We start from the raw sequence: 26,260 nt of genomic DNA on the forward strand, positions 1-26,260 counted from the left end.
TATAATTAAATGTGCATATACTGTATATGGTCTGTATATTTGTTTTGTTCTGTTAACTGTGGATAGATAATTATATAATTAAAGCTTTTTACACCTGAATGTTGAATGTTATAATTTTATTCTTTCAGTATTATAATTGTAATTTGTTGTTATTATTGTTTGTTTTTTTTAATCTTTTTTTTTACTACAAGAAGAAGGAGTCATGGAATTATTTTTTAGTTTCTACTTCTGAAAAACTTTTTTCCCCTCTTTTCGGTGTTATTTGTTTTTTATTTATTTATTTTTAATTTATTTTATATTAAGTTATTGGGGTTTTTCCACCTTTTTATCTTCTTTTTGTTATCTACTCTCCTTTTATCCTCCCTAGCTATGTTGATTGGATTGCATGATATTGTTTTCAGCTAAATTAAACACTAGTACTGTATCCTATGAATGAATGTAATAACAACAACAACAACAACAATAGTAATAATAATAACAATAATAATTACAGTATTATTGTTATTATTATTACTAGTATTGTTGTTGTTGTTGTTGTTGTTACATTCATTCGTAGGATACAGTACTAGTGGTTTTACTAAATGAGTAAACTACTCTTGGGTCATTCTACAGAAAAAGTGGAATTTGGGAATTTTAAATGTATTTCTTCTTTTACACCTATAACTTCTTTAATAGCAATGACCTACAGTACTTTAAAATTTTATTATCCACAAAAAGTATAAATTTTAATTAGTTGTTGTTTTTTGCTGCTGTTTTATTGTTGTTTAGTTGTTATTGGTAATTTTTGTGGTGTTGCTGCTGCTGTCAAAAATATCAAAAATACCATAAATAACTGCTGCCATTAAGAGATTCAAGAATCAAAGAACTTTATTAATCCCAGAGGGAATTGCTCAAGAGCTTTTAGATCATTAAGGGTTATGGCTGATTTTAGTGTTAATATATATATATATATATATATATATATATATATATATATATATATATATATATATATATATATATATATTTAATAATAATCAAGGACTGAAAGGTCACAAAAAAATTAAACGCGAGAGAAAATAGTTTTTTTTATGAAGCTTCATTAATGGTAAACAGTATAAACCCTACCGAGTAGTTTTTCTTTAGGCTGACAGATGGCGGTATGGTCTCCGTTGTTATGGGGAATATGAGATCGCCGAAGAAGAGCTAGCGCGTCATGGGTTGTCAGTTAGCCTGACGCTCCCTGGACATAAACACGGTATATAAATGAGTTAAACGTGGCGAGGTGACGTTGTTTAAAGAGCAGATTCACGCGGAGAGGTGAGTGATGTCCCCTTGTACTGAACAGCTCGCGCCAGCGGTTCTGCCGGAATGACCGTTAGCACAGGAATGCCTTTGAGACGAGCTAGCTGTTAGCAGCTATTAGCGGAACCGGATTATAAAAACTGAATTTGCAGTAAATTAAACACTCCAACTACTGAAACTATAGTAACTTAATATTCAACTCGCACTATAACATTTTTAAAGTGAGATGTTTGTGTTATACAACGCGTTTGTAATTCAGCGATACATGTCGAGCATTTCTGCATTAAAGAGGTTTGTGTTAGCTAATGTTACACATTTCTGTGGCAAAGTCTCTTTACAACAGCTTTATATTTCATAGTGACTTTAAGACAATTGCTGATCTTTATTAAATCCTTGTGGTTCATTTCTTAAACTGCACCCCTTCAGGAGGGTCATGTTATTGTCCTGCTTCAATTTAGACAATATTAAAACATCTTAGCAACAACCTAGCAACCATCAGAAACACTGTAGCAACCATCATAAACCATCATGAATCACCATAGGAACCAGAAAAACCACAACACCCTACTAGCACTAGCAACCACCAGAAAAAAATTAGAAACAGCCTAGCAACACCCTAACAATCACCAGAAACATTGTAGCAACAAACAGAGACCACAGGAAACACCTTAACAGCACCCTAGCAACTACCAGGAGCACCTTAGCAACAGCCTAACAAGGTGTAGGTGACCCTCCTCTCCATCCTGGGGAAGCGTGCATTTATCATAGCACATAGGAACACTGTACCAACTACTTTTTAACCACACCAAACACACAAGCAACATTCTAGCAACCCCCAGAAAAACCTTGGCAACAGCCTAACAGCGCCCTAGCAATCATCAGAAACATCTGCAGCAACACCGTAGCAACAACAAAAACTACAGGAAACACCTTAAGGTGTAGGTAACCCTCCTTTCCGTCCTGGGGGTTGCTGGCCAGTGGTCGGTGCATTTATCGCACACTATAGGAACACCTTGTACACGCTCACATCCTACCAACAACCTTTTAACAACAGCCTAAAAACACCTTACAACACCCTAACATCTGTCATCTATAACCTATCATCATGGACACTGTAGCAACACCCTAAAAACCTACAGAAACACCATAGGAACACTGTAACAACAAACTTTTAAACATACTGAACACATTAGCAACAACATAGCAACTACCAAAAAAACCTTAGCAACAGCCTAAAAACATTTGAGCAACACCCTAGAAACCATCAGAAACACCATAATGAGTCCGTGATCAGAAACATTGTAGCAATACCCTAGCAACCATCGGAAACCACAAGAACCATACTAGCAACAGCCTTGCAATCACCTGCAACACCATAGCAACACATCAGCAACCACCAGAAACTGTAATTTGGTTTTGTTTGAGGCCTTTTTAAAGTCCCGAACCGCGAACTACAAGAGAGAATAAAGATCATGAATGATGTGATCGGATATGACTTAAACACTTGGTAAAGGTGCCTCAGGAAAAATCGACAGTAGAAATCGAGACAGTAGAACTTTAATCAGTGTTTAATAGTGAAAGTGAGAGCATTTCCATGCGCGCGCACACACACACACAGACAGTGTGATGAGACCTCACAGGGTTGAGACAAAACAGCTGTGTGTCGAAACCCACTCTTTTCTAAAACCCATTAGAAAAAAGTCCTAAATTTGGTTGAGAGCATAAAGATTGGACTTTGGAGCAATGAAAAAGGATTATGTGGTCTGATGAGTCCAGAGTGACCCTGTTCCTGAGCGATGGGCGTGTCAGGGTAATAAGGGAAGCACAGGGAAGCATTGTACCCATCATAAACTGGCCACTGTATGGTCATTGTGTTCTGTAAGCAAACCCTAAAGGTGGTTGAATTAAATCTTGTAGTTTAAACCACTTTTTTGGTGGCCAGGCAGTGTGGTAATTATCAATATGATCATTTTATTTTTTTTAATACACCAAAGTGTCTAACTAATAACAGTAGACATTTATTAGTAATCTACATATTTAAGCAGTGGAAGATTTTTTTTTTTTTAAATAAAGCTGTTGGTGAAAACATGATATTGGTGCTAAAAAGTGTCACCTAGGTGAAAAATGAATATTCAGATAGGACCAAAACACACCATTTTTCTTTCTAATACTTGATGCTTCTTATCTCCTGCTCAATGCTTCTTTTTTTGTAAATATGCATACATATTTATATTTTTATCAGATAAAAAGAAACACCTTTGCTAAATACAATTTCATGCCCTTTTATGTAGTGTCTGTAATCTTTCAATGATCTTAATTGTCATTCTGATGAACACTGGCCAGTTTAGGTTTCACATGAAAAGACAGAAACCTAAAAAAGTGTATTATTCTAAAATGCTAAATTGTTAAGATATTGCAACATAAATTTGACATGGTTACGGACACCACAGATTTTTCCTTTTTAAGCTTTTACCAAAAAATTTTTTTTTAAAGGTCATACGTTTCTAGAAGCTTTCACCAATTTCAGTATCATAAGAAATATAAATCATTTTCATTTTAAATTATCTTTCTTTGAAGCGAGGCAGTATAACGCTGAAAATGGCCCTTTATATTTTTGGGGCTCATATAAAGTGATCTCTTTAAAACGGCAACTTGAAATTTTTAGGGAGGCACGATTGGTCACTTCCATGTTGTATAAACTTCAGAAGTACTTAGCATCTTTGGCATTATATGTATAACACAAAAAATAAATAAAATCAGCACCATTACTGTGTTTTGGCCGTGTATATTTTGTGTCTATTAAAACTCCTGTTGTAAATCTATAGTTAAATGTTTGCAGTAATTTTATTTTAATGTTATTTTTGGTTGTACCTGCATTTAATATTGTCTAATGAACATGAGCTGTTCCAGTTGTACGCTGTAGAAACAGCTGCTTGAGGAAGATGAGCCCAACACAATGGGAGCTCCCGCCGGAGTTGTGCTGCAGGCCCATGGCCTTCGTGGCTCTAACTGGCCTCGACGTGGTCTACAATGCTGTCCACCGCGCCATCTGGGACGCATTTTGCGCCAACCGACGGGCCGACAGGGTGCCTATTTCATTTAAAGTGCTGCCTGGAGACCACGAGTACCCAAAGTGCAGAACCAAGGTAAGGAGCGGTCTAGCAGAATCACTTATTCTGACGTCTATATAGTGGATGCACAAGTGAATTTATATGAGCGGATGTGTTTGAACAGAGAACCTCCTACGAGTGGTACATTCCCAAAGGGATCCTGAAGACGGGCTGGATGAATAAGCACCTGAACCTCGTTCCTGCACTAGTGGTGCTCTTCTACGAGCTGGACTGGGACGACGCTCAGTGGAAGGAGAAGCAGTCGGAGTGCGCAACAAAAGTAGAGATCGTTAGGTAGCTGCGTGTGACCATGTTAGAAGTTTGGTTATACACTTAAAGGAAAAAAAAAAGAAAATAAATTTGCATGGCAATATTACAAATTTTTTTTTTTTAAATACTGTAAAAATTACAGACAGCACCTGCTGTAATGTCTCATGTGAATAATATATCCTTGTATTTTTGTGCATAGGACAAGTCTGCAGGGCAGAAACACTAAAGTTGCAGTTGTTTTAATTCAGAAGAAGACTCCACTTCCGCCTGGTATGGTTAATATCCACTACATGTTGATGTTTAGTGTATTAGAGCTATAAATCAGACACTCGTATAAATATGATTAATTTCTCAGACATCTGATCAGGTTTAATTAAAAAAATAAAGACGCTCAGCTACTAAACTTTGCTTTGCCGGGCTTGTGAGAGACTAGTTGTTTATAATGACGTTATGTCCTGTCAGGCGAGGACGTGGTGGCGTCAGAGAGAGCCGCAGCACTGTGTAACGCCTGCGATCTCTCAGCCAAGTCCCTGTTTGTCCTCCCTCACACAGATCACCTGGTGGGCTACATCATCAGGTCAGGCCAAGTACACTGTTTCTCACCGTTCTCATAGAGCATATGAAGTAGCTCTGATTATCGTACATATTCTGATTAAAGAAGATCCTGTCTGTTTAGTGTGTACATCATGGTTAATTTTGTGTCTTTGCTTCATATTTCTTGTACACATCTTGTAGGTTGGAGAATGCATTTTACGAGCACGCTCAGACCTATTACTACAACGAGATCCGCAGAGTGAAGTCCCACAAAGAGTTCCTTAACAAAACCACTCATCAGGTAATGCTAAAGGTTTCACACCTATTTATAATAGTTTTACATTTCAGTGAGGCAACCTAATAACTACTAACTACTGTAAGTAAGGCAATCTACTAACATTTTAGTGAGTAGGTTGTGAAATTATTGTAAATAGCCAATAAATAATAATGTAAAAAAAAAAGTGTGTTAAAAGTTAAATGTATTTGTGTACATTGGACTCTCCCTTCTGGTTACCCATATGTGAAGAGTAAGATGAAGTAGAAAAATTTGATCAAATTCAAATTTTGTCACATACACAAGTATACTGTACACCGTGTGAGCTTATACAATTACCCATGAGCTAAGAATTGAAAGATTTCACTACAATGAAAAAAAAACTGCACTAGAGCATGCAGTCATCAGGTCAATAATCTCGCTCACGGGATCAATAAAGTATTTTTTGCATCAAATCGACCCCGAAACTCACGTGAATTGTGAAAAACCATGAATTGTGGATGTGGTAAAAAAAAAAAAAAAACTATAAAAAGCCTATTTTTATAGTTTAACCCTAAATTTGCTCCCAAAACACTTTTATTTCAAACTTGGCTTAATACATTTTACTTTACGTTTACAAAAAATTGTAGCGATAAACCCGTATACCGTACGGTACTGTACTGCTGTGTCTCCCGCTGTGCTAAAATGTAAAATATCGATGTTACCCCTGTATGTACTGTAATTCATGTACTAAAAATAAAAAAATTTACGTTACAAAAATTTGTAAATTATAGTTTTTTATAGTTTAGCATTAAAAAGCATGAAAAAAATATACTTTTCCACGAAAAAGCCATAAAAAAATAGCAGAGGATATTTTCGGCTTCTGCGAAATTGGGTGGGCTTCTGCAAAATTATTAGTCAGGTTCTAAGAAAAAGTCCACAAACAATTAAGGCCGAGAACTCTGAATCGCAACTTCACAGGGGTCAAATTAAATTATTAAAAATCAATAATAAAAAAAACGTTTATTTTTAATTAAATTAGACACAAAAAAACTAAACACTGGTGTACAAAGATGGCACTATCAGAGCCTTAAAAATAAATCTATATGATGGTTAAGATTGTGCACTATAGTGTGAATTTTTTTCTTCTTCTTCTCCCACCCCACACAGCCCAGACAATAAACTGAACTGATGTACTCTCTCTGAAAAATGTTTATGAACACGTGTGATTTGTTAATCCTTACTATTTAGAGGTCTTATCGTGTGGGAGGTGTTTATTGGCTCAATCTTCAATAGATATTAAAAGTTTCATTGTTGAAATCTGAAATCCTCTTTAAATGTTTTGTAGGAAAGCCAGATTCAAAAATGATGTTGTTTGAGGGAGCTTTTACAGTTTTCTCTCATGTAACACCCACACTGTGATTTTAACGGTGTGGTTTTCTGCTAGTAGCGGCTAACTAATTAGTCAGGTCAATATGAAGTAAAGATTTTTAGATAGATTTAATAGATTGAAATTAAAGGATTTAAAGCTGCTTGTGTAACTTGTCTGTGAGAGTCATTATTAACATTATAAAACATCGCAAAATTAATCATACTATAATTTTCAGTTCTATTATAAAATGCCAAAATGGCAGTGGAATATTTTCACGGTTCACAATATTGTTAATTTTTTCTTATTTATTTATTTTATCTCATATTTTGTAACTTAATTAATTTGAAGGTAAAAAGGCAGTGGCGCTTAATGTTTCTTGTTCCTTTTTTGCTTTATCTGTAAAATCTGCACTGGTAATTATGGGGACAAAACCAGCATAAACATCATTTAAAGAACAGTGACTGACACACTGTGGGTCACTAGGGGGCGCTAAACTCTTAGTGTTTTTTGTGTTGGTCACTTATCATTGAGAGAGATTTGCTAATTTTTATTAAAAAATTAAATTAAAAATTTTTATTTAAAAATTCCCTAAGGAGACCAGACATTTTATTTAGACTATGCACTTGTTTTAGGCTTTAGCATCCAGTGGGCTCATGTTATCAATTTGTTTCAAAGTTAAAATAGTATTCGAAAGTGGTGCGTTTTATATGTATAGTACAATCGTTGTGCGATTTAATTGATCTTATGTTTGTCGATTCAATTCATTTTAAATGTGACCGATGCTGAATCCAAAACTTTCCCAAAATTTTGAGTTTTCGGATTCTGAATTGATTCACTTAATTATTATTATTATAAGTAGTAGTGTAGTATTTTTTTATTAATTATTTGTCTTTTAAAAAAAAAAAAAGTATTTTACAGTGTTTATATTTGTACAAGTATTCGCCATTTGCGTTTTCAAGCAGTGTGTGCAATACTGTACACAATACAAAACGGAATCTTCTGGATATGGCACAAAAAAACAGGAACTTTATACAGGGTGTCCCAAAAATATGACGACATTTGAAATATGAATGTCGGGCAGACAAAATTAAATAAGCTTCATGTTGAGAAATAAAATATTTATTTATCAAAATTCCAAACAACATATTTAAACAGATAAAGATTTTATAAATTATTTCATAACATTCACAATTATGTTTTTTTTTTTCCTAAAATGTCTAAATCTGACATGTTTGTGTTCCAGTTGCTGTTTGTGAGGCACCAGTTTAAAACTGGTTTCTTCAGCGAGCTCAAGCAGGACACACAGAATGCCCTCAAGTATGCAATTTAATTTTTCCTCCCTTTTATTTTTATTGTAAAGCTTTCTTTCCAGACACAGTACAGTTAATGCTTAGTATGTATGTTTTCATTCCTTACTCAGATACTACAGAACAGCGTACAGTCTCGTCCACGAGCTTCGAGCCCATGAGACCAACATGTTAGAGATCAAGACGTTGGCTGGGTTCATCAATTATAAGGTGGATTTTTATAAAAACTATAATTACAATGTATCGTCCATAATATTGTTTGATTTTAGCTAACAGACTCATGATCAAGTACACATTTTGTGTTGACTCTAATAAATATACACCTGTCGAACTAGCGATTTTTGGATGATGGGGCGAGCACTTCACCACTGCGCCATTAAAATTATAATAGAGGACAAGATAATATTTAATATTACATTTAATTTATTCAATATATCCTTACTATTATATAGGAAAATAATCTGTACAATACTGCACAATAATACTTTCTTGGTACATCTTGTAAAATAGTCAAATAATTTATTTCAAACACACGGACACAAGGCAGCTTTAAAAAGCCATGCAATAGCTAATGTAATTGTATTTATTTGTTTATTTATTTTGGAATGTAAAAAAACAAATGAAAGCTAACGTGATCTTGTTTAACATTTATCTTATTGTGTAGTTGTAGTTTCTAAACCTCTTAGACGATTCTGTGCGTCAGTGCTGCCCACAAGCCACACATGGTCACATTTCCTGTTTAGACTCTTGTGTCAGCAGCATTGATCTCGCCGCTCTCACTCGTCCTTGTCCCTCATCTCCCCTTAGATCTGCAGGCTGTGTTTTCAACACAACACCCCTCTGGATGCCATCGCTCAGTTCAGGAAACACATCGACTTGTGCAAAAAGAAGATCGGGAGCGCCGAGCTGGCCTTCGAACACTCCGCCTGGATGTCTAAGCAGTAGGAGACAGTGTTTGACAACCTTTTCCTGTATTTCAGAAGTGTTATTTATTTTATTCTTTTTTTTTTTCATCATTGCTGAACGTGTTATCTCTGAACAATGGTGGATATGATGTAGTGCAGTGTTCAGGTAGTGTCTACTGCAAGAATGATGTGTTTATTAGAAAATAGAATCATCAGGTAACCCAAGCCCTAGTCATAATGGTCCTAGTTATTAGGGTTACTTTTTAAAATGTATAATCCTCGATGTGCTTATGTGCTGTGTGTAATAATGTAGGTCATTTGTATATAACGGAGATGTTAAGAATGATTGCAGGTTTTTTTTTTTTTTTGTTCTATTCTAAACAAATTGGTCATAGTTTCCTGTTGTGGCTTTTTAGTTACTCACCAAGTTTTCTTCATCACCCACATACTAACCTGTCCTTCTCTCTCGCTCTCCCCCTCTCTCTCTCTCTCTCTTTTTCTCTCTGTGTCTCTGTCTGTTTAGGTTCCAGTCATTCGGTGATCTGTTCGATGAGGCGATTAAGCTGGGCCTGACGGCCATTCAGACGCAGAACCCTGGCTTCTACTACCAGCAGGCTGCGTGTTACGCCCAGGAGCGCAAACAGCAAGCCACCCAACTCTGTAGCCATGAGGTTGTGCTATTCAAACACACTCTCTATCACTCCTTCATGCTTTAAATGTCACTTATCATACTCTTGCTTTTTTTTCTAAGCCAGTTAGCTCGCTGTGACGAAGCATTTTCATCCTCTAGTGCGTTTTAGTTGAGCAAGAAGAAGACGGGCTTCAAAGCCGAGACATTTGTTAAAAAAAAAAAAAATTAATTCCCCAGAAATACAGTAGACATTTTGGATACATTTTGGATAGCACCTTACCATGTTGGAGGAAAAATATTAATATCACAATGTACTGATGTTAAATTGATGCACTAAATCTTTAAAACGGTCGCATTTCTATTCATAAAAACAACAAGTTGTGTATTATAGAAATGTCTTTACATGTAATGTGATCTTTTCCGTATCGCGCACCCGGAGTTATGCGAGGTCGAGTCAAAATATTTCCGTTCACGACTCCTATCTGACTTCGGAAAATCCTTAACAGAACACAGTCCAATACAGTGGAAAATACACACACTGACCTACACTACCAAACTATCGTACACACCAATCTGTAAATGCTTCACTGTTTATCTCTTTTGCACAATATTTATTACTTTTTGCACTAATTTCTCAATTCTTGCTGCTGTGTTAAGGAATGTTTATGTTTACCCACTACCTCAACACAATATTTTATGTTCTGTTATGTCGTGGTTGTCGCACTGTCACTTTTTTGTTGCTTGTTTGCACATTTGCACTTTATGTTGTCCTATGTAAAACCTGTAGATAGTCTTACTTAGCTAGTTAGTTTTTGTTAATTTATGTTGTAATTTATGTTGCATGTAGCACCTTGGTCCTGGAGGAACGTTGTTTCGTTTCACTGTGTACTAACTGTATATGGTTGAAATGACAATAAAGCCTATTTGAACTTAAACTTGAACTAGAAATAGCTCTGCGACAAAATGGCATCTGGGATTCTCCTTGTGATCTCCCTCCCGGTCACGGTTCTAAGTGTGGGGAGAGGGGACATATTTGGTCAAGTGGATTGGCATGCTTTACTTTGTATATTTATATCAAAGGCGTATAAGACTTGTTTTGTCTAACTTAAGAAAAAATCTGACTTATGAACGTGCTCCTGGAACGGAACTCGATCATAAGTTGGGGACTTCCTGTATTTGTCCCTTATCAAGCATGTTAATTTTTTGTTAGCTGGTTAGAAAAAAAAACTAACATAATATTAATAGTGGCTGGAAATTGAGCTCAATTTAAGAATAATATACTGCAAATAATCTAAAAGGTTAGGTCTTGTGCAGATGCTTAAAAGAGAACTGAATCCTTAGGATGAAATGCGTTAAAGGTATGAATCCAGTTTAAGATGCCGTAATATCATGGTCACATGACTGCTTGTATACTGACCAACCATGCCCAGTGTAAAGACAAATCGTTCACTCTTTGCTCATTAAGGATACTGCATGTGTGTATAATTGTAAACGATTAATGCTATTAATTGATATTCTAGTAATGTTATTGTGTGTTTCGATTCATTTTGTAGCCCAGTGTGAGTTTTCCCACACCAGACCCGTTGGAGACGAGCGCCGGCGCTTTGGATTTTTATGGACAGAGACCATGGAGACAAGGCCATCAGAGTGAGTGTCCACACCATGTTAAGGTGCACTTGCATACTTCATGAACATTTGGAGGATTAAATGCAGCATCCACATTAGAGACAGAATCTCCCAGTCTCTCCGGTTCTGAAGTCAGTTTAAAACTTTTTTTTTTTTTTTGCAGGTATTGATCCACCTGATGGAGAGAAAGAAAAACAGGGCATTCTCGCTCTCCAGCTGAAGGAGAAGGACATACTGCATTCGGTTAGTCCGTTTATTTATTTATTTTAATTTTTTAAAGTTCATTTTTATCAGCAATTTTAAACGTCATGAAGCACCTAAAGGAGACACAGTTAAGCCATTTAATTACGCTGCTGTTTTTCATGTTTGTCGATTAGTTTTCACACAGATAATGTTTTTTTTTTTTTTCAGTTTTTCCGTTGATTGTGCAATCTGTTTAACCTCACTTATGCAAGGGACACAACCACAGCCTGTGTTCTGAATGATTACATAATTTAAGTGTAAAGTGTCGTGTTTAAGAAAGAGAGAGCAAGGAATAAACCTTGCTGTGGTGAAGTTTTCCGTTTACCCTAAGCTTAACCTTCTGAACTGTTACCACGTTCACGAGCACGTTTCCAAACCCGAACAAAAAATGTTTTTTAGGTAACTTAAGCATTTCCTCAAATTTAATTGTTCTGTATATTGGTTAATCAACATTGTGTGTTGGTTTTGTCCGCAGGAGCTGATCATCGCATTGCTCAGTAATGCCGTTGCGCAATTCAAGAAGTACAAGTGTCCACGCATGAAGAGCCACCTCAGTGAGTGTGTTTCTAGCGGTGTCGCCTCCTGCACATCCGTTCAACCGCGCCAGTTAACCCTCTTCGTGTCTAATCTTCTTTTGCATCCAAAACTCAGCATTATCTCTCTTTACGCTACCAGAATTTTATCTTGGCTTTTCAAATGCTTATGTAAATAGTAATTATATATATAAAATTCACATACAGTATGATGGGTCAGAAGGTGCATTCATTTCTTTACATCACCCTCGTTATGTTAGTATTTTTGGGGGGGTTTTTGCGGACCAGGCGTTTCACTCAGTGAACTTTCACAAGAGCAGCTGCAGTGGTCTCAGAGCCACCTTTTTTTTCTTTCCGTCCTTGACGTTTTTACTCAGTCATTCGCAAGAAATTTCAACACAAGTCCCAGTTTGACATGAACTGTTGGTAAATTTCCATAGTATGAGACACTTGCTTGTTATGGGAACTTTACCATCATTTCGTCTTGTCAATTTTTTTACTTTTTTATATCATCACATTTATTATTACTCTTTTTTTAAATCTGTTTTAAAAGATAAAACATGCAAAGTTCTTCTCTTTTTTTAACTATCTCGACAATTTATTAGGATTTCGAATCTGGTTTATCTTTCACACAGGATCAGAAGCTTTACTGCTAACAGAACATTAAACAATGGCCTAGGTTTATTTTATTAAAAGTTTACTTAACAAAAAAAAAAAAATATATATATAATGTGTATATATTATAGTCTATATATCTATATATATTGACTATAATATATACATATATACTGACTGTACATGTATCGAATTCTAATATTAAGGGATATAAACAATACTTATTTATTTAACCCTGTTTTTTTTATTGTTTGTTTGTTTGTTAGTTTTTTACATGTGACAATATTTACAAATATGTTTACAGTGGTCCAGATGGGCGAGGAGTATTACAACGCCAAGGATTACACGAAAGCTTTGAAGTGAGTCACCTGTTCTAAAGGTTATGACATTTATTGTTAGCGCGGTCTGAGGCAGACGTAGGCATGTAGAGTGAATTCTGTGTGTGTGTGTGTGTTCTGTTCAGACTGCTGGACTACGTGATGTGTGACTACAGGACTGAACGCTGGTGGACTCTGCTCACGTCCATCTTGTGCACAGCGCTGAAGTGCTCGTACCTGATGGGTCATATTAAAGATTACATCACCTACTCAATGGAGCTGGTGGGCAGAGGTACAGTAACGTGCTCCTCCATCAGCGTCTCTACCTCTTCCTCATTACGTTTGGTGCATTCAGTACTTGTGTGAGTGTGTGTACGATTTGTAAGATGGTGTGTATTGTGTATATAGAGTAAACGAAGCCTTATTTGCATGTCTAGCTTCTACTCTGCGTGAAGATGAAAAGTCTAGGATTGAGAAAAACCTGATCCGAGTACTTATGGTGAGTGAATCACAGAACCTTTACAGAGGAAATTACCTATGAGTAATGTAAATAAGCTATAACTTCTTATTTCAGGTATTTACATGCTATACAGTAACGTTTTTAAAGTTAACTAGGTGAAATGATCAAAAAAGGTAAAAGTGTAACATTTTAACAAAGTTTGAATGGGGACAAAGTATTACTGAAAACTGTCTGGGTGGGCGTGGTCTAATATTCAGTATTCAGATTTAGAAATATCAGTCAAAATTATCTGCACTCCGGCCATAAAATTTCTTTTTTATTTTAAATAAACTTTCAAAAAAGACAAATACATCCTTTGTCAACATAATCTCTTGCCGTTGCTTTTTTTAATAAACTTTGTCCATCTGTCAACAAAGTTTCATAACCCCTCTGTCTACAATTCTTCATCAGAAGTGAATCTATGTCCTCGTAGGGCTGCTTTCGCAAACCCAAAGTCAGATGAAGCGCGATCAGGACTATAGGGGGGACAATATAACACCTCACAGAAAGGTTTGTTGACAGTGTGGGCGGACAAGTGATCTGACGTGCCCTCGGATATCAGTCCTCTTCGTTTAATCCAAAGTTTAGGCTTCAGCTCTCACTATATAATGAGCACTGTTGATTGTTTGTTTAACCTTTTTTCTGATAATGTTCCAATACTGACGCTTAGGAATTCCAGAAAACTGTAAGCATTAATGAATTTTCCAGCTAATGGTTGACTTTTTTTTTATTTTTTATACCGAGTTTTTCTCGGCCTGCAATTGAGTATATTTCCATTTCATACTCTGCCGTTTACTCTCAGACTCGTAGTGATGAAAATCACAAGTGTGGCGTCCATTTTTGCTCGCACTGTAGTTACAAATTAACTGATATAAAACGTGCACACCTGCACAGCAGTGCCGAGGGAGACAGTAGCCTTGACAAGACCAAGACAGCGCTGATAAGACCAAGAGACATTTTACAGAACCGGCATCCGGATCATTTTTCCTTGTACTATTCAGACAAGAATTGCCTTGTGACTGGTCAATGGTCTTCCGCCGACTTTTACCTCAGATTAGGAGAAATTTTGAAACCATTTCAATTTTGCTATTTATTTATATGTTTTTCATCACTGAGGTCACAAGACCAATACAAACATTTAACTATTTTACTCTATCATGATTAGTCCAATCACAAACATGATCTCCAGCAGAACTCGTTAGTCAATGCTTTAATCAAAGTGTTTTTATATTAAAGCAGAGGGAGTGTGTGTTATTAGAATGACATACCACACCGGGGTACTGTAAATATTGTGTTCCTCTCGATCCAGAACGAGGTTCCTGAGCCGGAGCCGGAGTGTGACCCAGTCTCTGTAAAGGCAGCTCAGGTGCTATGGGGTGATCGCGTCTCGCTGGCCAGCAATAACGAGTTCACCATCGAGGTGCAGGATTATGTGCCCTTCAGTGAGTACTGATTACACGGGTTATAGTGTGTTTGTGTGTTGGGTGTTGTGTGATTATGACCCAGTATACTGTACGATCATTGCATAGGGGTGTACGAGCAGTAAATCTTCCAATAAGCTCCGTAGTTCAGAACAAATGCTTTGTTTTAACATTTGATAAGAAAATTTTGCCTATTCTGAAATTGTATTGGAATACACACTACCGTTCAAAAGTTTGAAATGAATTACAAATTTCTTTGTTTTTGTTTATTGATTTATTTTCTCCATTCTACAACAATACTGGAGATTTTAAAACTATGAAATGACACGTATAGAATTAGGTAATTATGTAACAACAACAACAAATGTCAGTTATTTTTTTTAAGACACAAAGGTCAACCTTTCTGGAATAGTTCTTACAGGAACAGTATTTTCAAGTGCATTTGCAAAACCCATCAAGCACCGTGATGAAACTGGTTTAAGAGCTTTCCAAGAAAGCAAGACCAAAACTTTGCTCTTTCTTGCAGAGGAGAAGTTCATTTAGAGTCACCAGCTTCAGAAATCACCAATTAACAACCAGCACCTCAGATCAGAGCCATTTTACAGAGGATTTACAGAGCAGAAGTAGCAGATACATCTTAATATCAACAGTTCAAAGGAGATTATTGGATATTTTGGATGCCTTTAGCATCATTTTACAGTGTATAAAGAAATAGAAATCGGTGAAAGACCATTGAGTTAGAAAGTAATCCCAAACTTTTGAGTGGTAGTGTAAGTCACGGATTGTGAATATGACCTAGTGTACTGTATGATCACTGCATAGGGTATGAGTGTGTATAACTTTTTACTTTTTTAGTAAACAACCACTAAAACTCCAAATAAGCTCCACAGATGCTTTGTTTTAACATTTAATAAGAATATCAAGCCTATTTTAAAAATAGTTTAGGGATATACAAAAAGTCAGCCATAACATTAACACCGCTAGAAGGTGAACTGAACAACACTGATCACCAAGTAAACACCATTACACTGGGGAATTATTGGTACCCAAGGGAGGCCTTCAAATTCTCCACAGTCCTATCAAGCATCCATGGACAAACGGATTCGATCCATAGAGGCCCCACTCTGCAACCCATAGCTTCCAATACGTCCTGATATCAGGCACCACAGCACACCCCTTTATTGGCCCTGCGACGCTATACCCCCCCCCCCCGAGGGGCCAGAGCCACCCTGTTGCCATGAGGAGAAACCAAAACTGAGGTGGAATTAATCCTGACGATTTTAATGTTACAGCTGATGGGTGTACAGTATGTGCATTAATGCATTTGTAAGGAACCGGACATGGGACATTTAAGTGATGATGTGTTTTGTATGTTTCTGTCTCAGTCCAATGCAAGGCCAAGTTCCTGTCTCCCAGCTTCCACGTAGACGAACCTGTCCAGCTCCATGTGTATTTAAGAGCCGACTGTCCCCATCCTGTGCGCTTCGCCAAGCTGTGCGTCAGCCTCAGCAACCAGGTATGTACGCGCGCACACACACGTCTTTTCTCTCCCTCTCACACTCTCTCTCTTTTAGTATATAAATATATAAATGTCATCACTATTATTTTTAGGAATATAACCAGTTCTGCCTGGTGGAAGAGGCATGCAAAGGAAAGGACATCCTTGAAGCATCCTCACAGCAGAACATGTGTCTCGTTCCTGGCAAGGCCCGAAAGTACTGCTTCAAATTTGTGGCTAAGACTGAGGACGTCGGAAGGAAGATCGAGGTACACAATTAGAGTTTTGTGCCGTTAAAGTAATTAATGAAGTAATGAATCGTTTGTAAGTAAGGACTGCTTTGCTTTAGATCACACACGTGGACCTGATGCTGGGCAGTGAGAGTGGCCGCTGTGTCTATCTGAACTGGAGGGGAGGAGGCGGTGACGCTGCATCTGGCCACGAGGCGTTGCAGGCGTCCCGATCTTTTAAGAGAAGAACTCGTGTCCCGGAGCAGCAGGTTGACTGGGATGCCATTTCCATCCAGGCTAGCACAATGTAAGTTAATTATAACCGAGACAGTGATTTTTATTTAATTTTTTTTTTCCTACGTCCGGTAGTTCCTGATTTACAAGCATTTGTGATACGAACATACATTCGTAGATGTGAACAAATCACATGAGTATGTCACGTGTATCATACAAAAAATAGACACTGGAGTAATTTACAATTATATACAATGTTTTTAGTGTGTAAGTGGATGTATAAAATGTCTAAAGTCCAGTATATCATGTAGGGGTGCGGGAGAAATTAGTCGGCCTCACTGGTTTTAATAAATCAGTCCGGGAGCACAATAATAGAAAATGTCTGTCCTGTAAAGCTGTCCTCATGTTGAATAATCCTAATTTTGGAAAAATTGGTGAATAATCCTAATTTTAAACAGAGTTCACAGTACAATACAGTGGAAAATAGCACTAAGACAAAATAGCGTCCTGGATTCGCAATTACGTATTGATGTTTTTGGCAGTGTGGGGAAAAGGGTTCAGATTTAATCAAGTGAATTGATATGCTTTAAATTGTATGTTTGTATCGAATATTATATATTAAATATGAATCAAACAAATTCGACCTACAAACGTGCTCCCAGAACAGAACTTGTTTGTAAACAGATGATTACCTTTACTTAATACATGCACGTAAATTAAACTTCTTAAAGCAGCAGAGCAACATTTTGCTAGACAGGACATGGTTTCTTGAGTGAGCGAGTTAAGTGATGACTCATTGAATGAGCTGATATGTGTGTTTTTTTCCATGTAGGGTCATATCCCGAGTGCCCCGGATCTCTGTACAGCTGCATCACGATCCGCCAGCGCTGACCAACGAGATGTTCTGCATGACCATCACCATCCAATCAGAGGAAGACACCGTGGCCAAAGATGTCAGTCTCACTGCCGGCCTTAAACCAGGTATTCATATAAACACATGCGCCTTAACGTGTCCATCATGTTGTGTATAGTTATGAGATGTGGAAAATGCGTGTTTGTGTTTTAGGTCAGGATGCAAATCTTACACAGATGACCTACATTACACTAAACAGTTCGGAGGTGTGTGATGAAGCACATCCAGCCTTACTCACTGATATTTCTATTGGAGAGCTGCAGCCAGGGGAAAAGGTAAACCCAATGCACACATACAGGCAAGCGCTTCCTGCTGGTTATTTATACATCAGGTACAACAACAATGACGTGATGCACGAGTTCCGTTTCGGGAGCACGTTCGTAAGTCAGATTTGTTCCTAAGTCCGACAAAGTGAGTCTTGGATGCTTTTGACACGAATATAGAATGTAAAGCAAAGCAATCCACTTGACTTAAGCTCTGTCCCCTTACCCCACACACAAACTATAATCGCACCTAAATGGGTTTACAGGATAGTTTTTTTTTTCTTCTTTTTAAATCGGGGACTGATTCATTAAAATTTGTTAGGCCAACTCGTTTCTCCCGCACCCCCACACGCGCACACATACATTACAAGGAAATATTGTATATAATTGTAAATTTTGGTATCTGGTGTACTGCAGTGTCTATTTTTTTGTACAATACACGTAAACTACTTCTGTGATTGAATCGGAAGTAGGAAAAGTTTGTAACTGAAATGTTCGTAAGTTGGGGGCTACCTGTATTAGAGTACCTTAACATTTTACAGAAAATGAGGCATAGCTTGTGTGTGTTACTTTTTTTGGTCAACAGATCGAGAAGAAGCTGTACATTCGCTGTGTGAGCACTGGATCCAGAATCTTCCTCTTTCATGTGTCTTATGCAATGAGCACCACGGTGGAGGGTAAAGACATCACATGCAGGTGTCACAAGGTGGGGTTATGAGACCAGTCTCATCAAAGTGCACAAGTTTTTAACAATGTTTTATTAATTGCGTTTATATCTATCCTTGTTTAGGATGAAACCGTGACCATAGACACAGTCGTTCCATTTGACGTGGCTTTCAAGTTCGTCTCCACTAAGGTGAGAATTTCTACAACTAATATAGTTGCTAAATGTACAGTAGTACTGAAAAGGTACAGAAATGTACTGTCCTGTAAATGTACAGGTAATTATTTTTATTTTCTTTCATATTTAAAAAAAAGTCATATTTTTCTATTGAAAGCACCTAGCATATTTGTTGACTGGTCAGAATTATCACACTATGTGTATTTTGTGTGTCAGTTCGAGCACCTGGAGCGAGTGTACGCAGACGTGCCCTTCCTGCTGATGACCGACATTTTGAGCGCATCGCCGTGGCCTGTACATTTAGTCGGCAGCGAGCTACAGCTGGCTTCCAACATGGCCGCCGTCGACGAGCCCCAAAGCCAGGTGGAGGGAGGTGAGAAATAGTGATGGGTCATTCATGAACGATTCGTTCTTTTTGAACGATTCTTTAACGCGACTTAAAAAAACGAGTAGTCTCGGGGAGTGATTTAGTTTATTTTCTAATGGTCGCTCATGCGCAAATCATCGCAAAACCTCTATAGGTTATTTACAGGAAACAGAATTGAGCGATTCTTTCTTATTCTCAACCTTATTTTACGCACACCATGTTTGGCTCTGTGAATGGATCCATAACCCTGCAGGTAACTCATCTACTCCGAGTCGTTCGTTCTTTTGTCACGTAGACTACTCAGACTAAAAGATATAAGAGGTGAGCTACTCATTCTGTTTATTATAATATGTCCTGGGACTATAGCCAACGTTTGTGTATGTAGACGTATTGGGGGTCTTTTTATTTAAAATGCAACATTTTGTTTTATTTCTGATCAAAAGAACTAAATGAACTATGACTCAAAAAAAGATTCGTTCATTTTGATGAACGGGATTCAAAGAACCGAGTCACTAAAATTATTAAAATTTCCCATCACTAATGCACCGAATCATTTCACTTGTACAGGTCAACATATGCATGTAATTACGGGCAGATTTTAAAGTCTCGTGCATGTTGTGTATGCGCAGTGGTGCTGCAGACGAGCGAGTGTGCAAGCGAGTGCTTCAGTCTCAGATGTCCTCCGGTTCAGAACGGCACCAGCACCGTGGCAGCAGGACACTACCTCATCTCTTGGAAGAGGTGGGACATTTCAGTAACAGTAATGACAATAGTGTTAATAATAGTGCTGTCAATCAATTAAAATATGTGATCCAGCCCAGAGTGAAAACAGTTGGTCAATTGATTAGATGTACCGTTACACAGAGGTAGTTATGGTTACCTACTGATGTCAAGTGGTCTCCAGTAACTGCCTCACATTCACAGCTGTTTCGGTGTTATACATTTTATGTGTTTCAAATTGTTCCCCTCAAAACTAAGTAGAGTAGGCTTTTATCTTTTTCGCAGACGTTTTAGCCAAACTTTCAACTACAATTTGGTTTAATAATTTTTTTTATGAAACTTGCCGTTCAGCACACCTGGTGACGTTTCCTCAGTCATCTTATCCACGTTAAACCGCATTGCCATTATGGGATGCCATTAGGGTCAAAATGTACCATATGATTAACTTGCGTTTAAAAATAGTAATACGGTTAAATTTCTAAATTTATCATATGCGTTAATGCGTTACATTAAAGAGAAATTATGTTCTAAGTGTTTACACCAATTTTTTTTTAAGTATTATTATGGATAAGTGATTTATAGCAATGTATACACTTTGCAGATGTTTTCACTCGTCCCATAACCCCCCACCCCCCAAAACTCTCTCTGATGGAAAACAGCTAAAACATGACTTGACACTAAAACATATGCTTGTCTATTAGGAAATCCACATGCGCCGAGACACCGGTTGTGAAAACGAGTATGGTCCTGCCTCACGTCATCGTAGAGACCATTCCTCTGTATGTGCATGCCGGTAAGTCACATTTGAATTAATGTAAGCATTTTAATGGCGGCACGGTGGTGTAGTGGTTAGCACTGTCGCCTTGCACCTCCAGGGTCCAGGTTCGATTCCCGTCTCTGTGTGCATAGAGTTTGCATGTTCTCCCTGTGCTAGTTGGGTTTTCTCCGTGTTTTACAATTTCCAGAGACATCCAGATTAGGCTAATTGGCGTTCCCAAATTGCCCTGTGTGTGTGTGTGTGCGCCCTGCTATGGATTGGCATTCTGTCCAGGCTGTACCCCGCCTCGTGCCCTAAGTTTCCTGGGATAGGCCTCACACCCCATGCAACCCTGAACACAGGATTAAGCGGTAAAGACGATGAATGAGAGAGTGAGAAAGCATTTTGGTTCACATGGTAAAATATTAAGTATTATAATAGTATTAAATCAGTTGTGATAAAAACGCATTAAATCTGCTTAATGTTTGTCGCAAGCCTGTGACGCATAGGGATAATCTCACGGAATTTGACCAAACATGCATAGTACCTTTTCCAGAAGGCATAAATTTGCACTAGTTTTTTTTTTTTAAATACCATAGAAATATACCATAACAGTCAGAGGTTTAATAATGTAGTTACAGGATAATGCCAAATAACGCCACAAGGTGGCACTTCCTATTAGTTTGAGTAGCAAAATAACTTCTTATGATCACACATTCAGTCGGTGATCCTGCTCTGATGTCCTGACAAGGCTCATATAGATGATGTTTAATACTGTAGTTGTGCACTAGATATTTCACCGTGTTGCCTGCCTGCAAAGTGTAAACGACACATAGAGATCACTACTTAAGTGTCACACTTTCCCTCTATCCACAGCTCCTCCTAAAATATCCATTGATGTTTTTATTACATAGTATAATCACTGTAGAATAATTGGAGAAAAAAATTCACCAAAGACCTTTTTTTCCCCCTAATCTTTATTTCCTGTCTTAATCAAGGATGCTTATAATTTCACGATTGTTCACAGTGAAAATTATGTTTCATGTTGCTGTATTTCATTTTTATTAGACCTTCCCTCGTTTGGGCGCGTGCGCGAGTCTCTCCCCGTGCGGTACCACATTGAGAACCGGACCGGGCTGGTGCAGGACGTGGATCTTTCCGTGGAGCCGAGTGACGCCTTCATGTTCTCCGGACTCAAACAGGTCAGGCCAAATACACCGTATTAAAATTTATTTAGTAGTTTTTACATGAGATACGTACACAAACAAACAGACAAACAAAAACCATCTTGACATGTTCTATTACTCATCTTTACATCACCCAAAAATACAGTTTTATTATATGTATAGATAATTGTGCTTTTAACTTTGTGGCACGCATTAGTCATGCATTCGAGCAACACAGTGATGTCACGCTAACTAGCAACTTTAACGGGCAACTTTAGGCTGGTCTCACTGTGCTCTATAGCTATGTATGTTCTCAGTGTACTCATTCTCATTGTTAAGTTATGTAGCAGGCTGGGCAACATAACTGTGAACGAGGTATTAAGCCATATACTGTGTGTGTGTGTGTAGGTGCGGATGAGGATTTTGCCAGGTGCAGAGCAGGAAATGGTGTACAATTTCTACCCTCTGATGGCCGGTTATCAGACCTTGCCCATACTCAACATCAACCTGCTGCGCTTCCCCAACATCTCCACCCAGCTGCTGCGTCGCTTCCTCCCCACCCGCATCTTTATCAAGGTAAGACACAGTGAGACACTGTGATGCACAGTGAGACACCTGCCTCTCAATTCTCAACTCTGATTCTGATTCAGAAGGTGTTTTTTTTTTTTTTTCATTCATTTCACATTTTTCATTCAACTGTAATTCAAATCGCGTCTTTATATTATACGAGGTTGAGTCAAAAATTATCCGCGCCTCCGAGTGGCGCAGTGGTAAAGTGCTTGCCCTATCATCCATACGCCCCTAATGATGTGGTCGGCTGACGAAAAGATGTGGTCGGCTGACGTCACGCGGTTCGGAGGAAACACGGGATAGTCTTCTTCCCCCCCGAATGAGTGGTTCAAGTTCAAGTAGGCTTTATCACTTCAACCATATACAGTTAGTACACATTAAAACGAAACAACGTTCCTCCAGGACCAAGGTGCTACATGCAACATAAACTTACAACATAAATTAACAGAGAATCTAAACTAGCTAACTAAGAGACCTAGTTAGCTGGCTAGCAGAAACAAGACAAGACTCACCCTCCATCATCGGCCTCTCTAATTTTATTAACCCCGGTGAGACTGAACCATATTCTGTATACTCGGATAACACACATACAATAAACACGGACATTTTTCACTCACCCGCGTTCACGCACACATACCGTTTATTATATATAGTTTGTAAATATTGTTTATATTGTGGGCGGGGCGGCGGCTGTCGACAGTCATGCCTTGCGGGGGTTTGCAATGTGTTCACCCGGTTGGGGAAGGGTGTTTGGGTTATTGGCTTCGGCCATGTTCGTGTGTGGAGTGTGTGTGACCTGTTGAATGTGCTCCGGTTTATGTCAAGGCTGAATTGGATGTGGTTCTCATGTGAATGTGTTGCTCAAGCTATCGGTGCTGTGTGAATAAAGTACTCCCAGCCATTGCATTGGGCAGTAATTAAGCTCCCTCGTCTCTCCAACATCCTTTCTGGCGGTAAAACGCTACTTTGGCGTCAGAAGTGGGATGGAGAGTTACGAGTTGGAGCGCACTATCGAGGACCTAAAAAAGATCCCAGCAGGCCGCCGAGTAGCGGAGCAGTTAAGGAAGGAAAAAGAGCATCTTCCTGTGACGGGGCTAGCGCGAGCAAACCACGGCGACCAAAGCGGAGCGGCGAAATGAAGATCCCTGCACTGGATCTCAGGGCGTGTACCCCAGCAGCCGGTAAACTAGCTCCAGGGGGCGCTAAGAGGAAGCCACCTCCCACAACCATTCTTGTTCCCCCAACTATTGGATTTAACTTCCGATTGGGACGTTTGGGAAGCCGCGCTGGGATTTATGTCAACTGTGTACTGGATGGCGTGTTACTACGGGCGCTCGTGGACACCGGCTCCACTGTTTCGCTACTGCGCTGTGGATTACTGGGGCAAAGCGAGCGCATTTGCAGACTGCCTGATCCCGCTTTCAACATTTGCACTGTTACTGGGAGCTACGTAAAGGTACGAGCGTGTCGCACAGTCAGAGTCAAAATAGGCGAGCGGATGCACTCTCATGAATTCTTTGTGGGGGACATCGAGGAGGATTGCATTTTGGGGTTGGACATTTTAGAAAGATGGGGTGCGGTGCTAGACTTGAATAACAGAACTCTCCAAGGTAACTTCGGGTTAGCAAGGTTGCTAATACCCAAACCACACGTTAGTAGCACACACCCAGGGGCAGAACTTCCGGTAGCAGACCGAGCGGGAAACCTAGCGTTTTCTCCGAACCACGTGACTCCAGCCGAACTGCTCGCTCACGGACCGTTGGGGGTGGCGTAACACACTTGGAGGACAGCGCTATCCGCTCCTGTCCGCTAGCTTACAGACGCCCCTGATTGGCTGTAGAGCCGTAATTAATGTGGGAGCACTAAGTACCTCTCATCCCTCACCTCTGTGAGAGCTCAGCCAATCAGCTCTCTCTAGACCCCTGGCTGCGAGAGGTCACACTATCACCCGGGAATCAAACTCGCGATCTCCGGATGATAGGGCGAGCACTTTACCTGGCGCCACTCGGAGGCCATACATGTAAACCTTTTTAAGTTCTTAGAAAAACATCTTATGTAGTTTTAATATTGAATAACAAAAACTGCATTTCGTCATTAATTTAGCCGTAGAAGCTCGCGAGGTGTTGTAAAGAAATAACGGAAACATTCTCAATTAAAGGATTTTCAATTTTGGGATTCCAAAAGGCCAGTATTGGAACATTATCAAGAAAAGTGCCCATACTGTCAACACAACAACAGTGTGAAAACTGTTCTGTGGTCTTAAAGCATCTTCCATATAGTGCTGATCTCGCTTCTTCAGACTTTCACCGGTTTGGTCCCTTGAAAGCAGAACTATGAGGACAAAGATTCATTTCCAATGAAGACGTGGTGACAGCGCTGCATTTGAAGCTCAGACTAAAACATTTTTTAATGAGGGAATATGAAAGCTTGTTGAGGGATGGACAAGGTGTATTGAAAAGCAAGGAGATTATGTCGAATAACAAAGTATTTGTCTTTTTTTAAATGTTAAATTAAAATAAATACTACAGACTGGGGATAAATTTTGACTCGTATAGTATTTTATGGTTTGTATAGTAACAGTTTATTCAGGAAGGCAGAATATGACCTCAGCTAAATAATGAACAGTTTTGGCTAACACAGGGAATGTAAAATTTTAACTTCCTTAACGTTTATGGACGGAGTCTCCAGTGTCCTGTGCTTTGGAACAGTTGGGAAGTTTTCTCCATGTGGAAAAATCTTAAAAGTTTTATGCATTAAATCCTAAGCTGCATTTTTGAATTTTAATCTCAGTGTTTCTAAAGCGGTTTCATTCTGTAACTGATAATAGGGAGGGTTGCAATGTTAAACATAACTATAGGTGGTTTAAATTACACCATGTAATTTATTAATTAATAAGAATTTGTAACCCGTACAAGAGCGGTTCACTTCAGGACGTGCAACAATGTGATAACGATCCACTGCATTTACATACTGTATTACTAACAACTGACAGCTTGTGTAAGTTAAACATAATTTCTATCTCCTTGTTCGCAGCCTCAGGGGAGAAACGGAGATGCTTCGATTGCAGCAGCCTGAAAAATATGCTGGAGACACTTCAAATCTCAGACCAGTTTTGCTTATTTGTCGTGTCTAATGCTTAAAGCTGTGGTTTGAGTGGAGAGAACTCATACAACATCACAGTGAAAGAAAGCCTTGAAGTCAGACCCTAGAGATTAGAGCAAATACGTTTCTTTTGAAGGTGGTAAAGACGGACCTGCCACTTATATCGATCCCTCACAGCGAAATGATGCGTCATGGCAGAACGGAGACTAACATTCCCTTCCTCTGGAAATCCAACATGTGCTCAGTGTAATGGTGTACATGCAGTGGAAATCATGCTCTGGTTGCTTTAGTTTGTTTTATTTAAATTTCTGCTTTAAAAACGTGATGTTTCTGCTGCTGTTATTAATTAATCTTATAATTAAACGTTTACTAATGTCAATATGGTAATAAAATAAATGATTATTCCAGGCACTGGAGAATTTGGTTGTCCTGTAAGGTTGATTTGGAGCACAGCATTAACTGAAAAAAATGAAATAAATAATGAGATTTATCACTTCAATATTGTATGCAACCTCCATTTTCCCTGACCTCAGAGGATTCCCCTCACTGTCTGAACTGCTCATACACTACATTGCCAAAAGTATTCGCTCGCCTGCCTTCACATGCATATGAACTTAATTAATATCCAATTCTTAATCCATTGGGTTTAATTTGATGTTAGCCTCGCCCCTTGCAGCTG

At 38.5% G+C, this 26,260-nt stretch overlaps 1 protein-coding gene across 1 annotated transcript; it reads left to right on the plus strand.

Moving 5' to 3' along the window:
- The first annotated feature begins 1,175 nt into the window (after positions 1-1,175).
- trappc11 (trafficking protein particle complex subunit 11) lies at positions 1,176-26,080 on the plus strand. The gene is made up of 30 exons (XM_053484497.1): positions 1,176-1,299; positions 4,195-4,430; positions 4,519-4,688; positions 4,864-4,934; positions 5,127-5,241; positions 5,400-5,499; positions 8,067-8,140; positions 8,244-8,340; positions 8,938-9,071; positions 9,559-9,706; positions 11,220-11,313; positions 11,456-11,535; positions 12,011-12,089; positions 12,988-13,042; positions 13,147-13,292; positions 13,438-13,499; positions 14,809-14,941; positions 16,306-16,436; positions 16,532-16,687; positions 16,768-16,955; positions 17,715-17,863; positions 17,949-18,070; positions 18,645-18,764; positions 18,849-18,914; positions 19,116-19,272; positions 19,896-20,007; positions 20,688-20,779; positions 21,812-21,945; positions 22,318-22,485; positions 25,513-26,080. The coding sequence occupies exons 2-30, from the start codon at positions 4,227-4,229 to the stop codon at positions 25,552-25,554; spliced, it is 3,399 nt and encodes a 1,132-aa protein (XP_053340472.1). The 5' UTR covers positions 1,176-1,299; positions 4,195-4,226; the 3' UTR covers positions 25,555-26,080.
- The last annotated feature ends 180 nt before the right edge of the window (positions 26,081-26,260 follow it).

This window comes from Clarias gariepinus, chromosome 2 (genome assembly GCF_024256425.1).
Source record: "Clarias gariepinus isolate MV-2021 ecotype Netherlands chromosome 2, CGAR_prim_01v2, whole genome shotgun sequence".
Classification (NCBI taxonomy): Eukaryota; Metazoa; Chordata; class Actinopteri; order Siluriformes; family Clariidae; genus Clarias; species Clarias gariepinus.

What these genes read in the sequence shown, in the direction of transcription:
- trappc11 (XM_053484497.1), top strand. Translation starts at nt 4,227, where the DNA reads ATGAGCCCAACACAATGGGAGCTCCCGCCGGAGTTGTGCTGCAGGCCC. An exon ending in GACACACAGAATGCCCTCAA is followed by an intron (nt 8,141 to 8,243) that starts GTATGCAATTTA and finishes TTCCTTACTCAG; the next exon opens with ATACTACAGAACAGCGTACA. An exon ending in TACCTCATCTCTTGGAAGAG is followed by an intron (nt 20,008 to 20,687) that starts GTGGGACATTTC and finishes CTTGTCTATTAG; the next exon opens with GAAATCCACATGCGCCGAGA.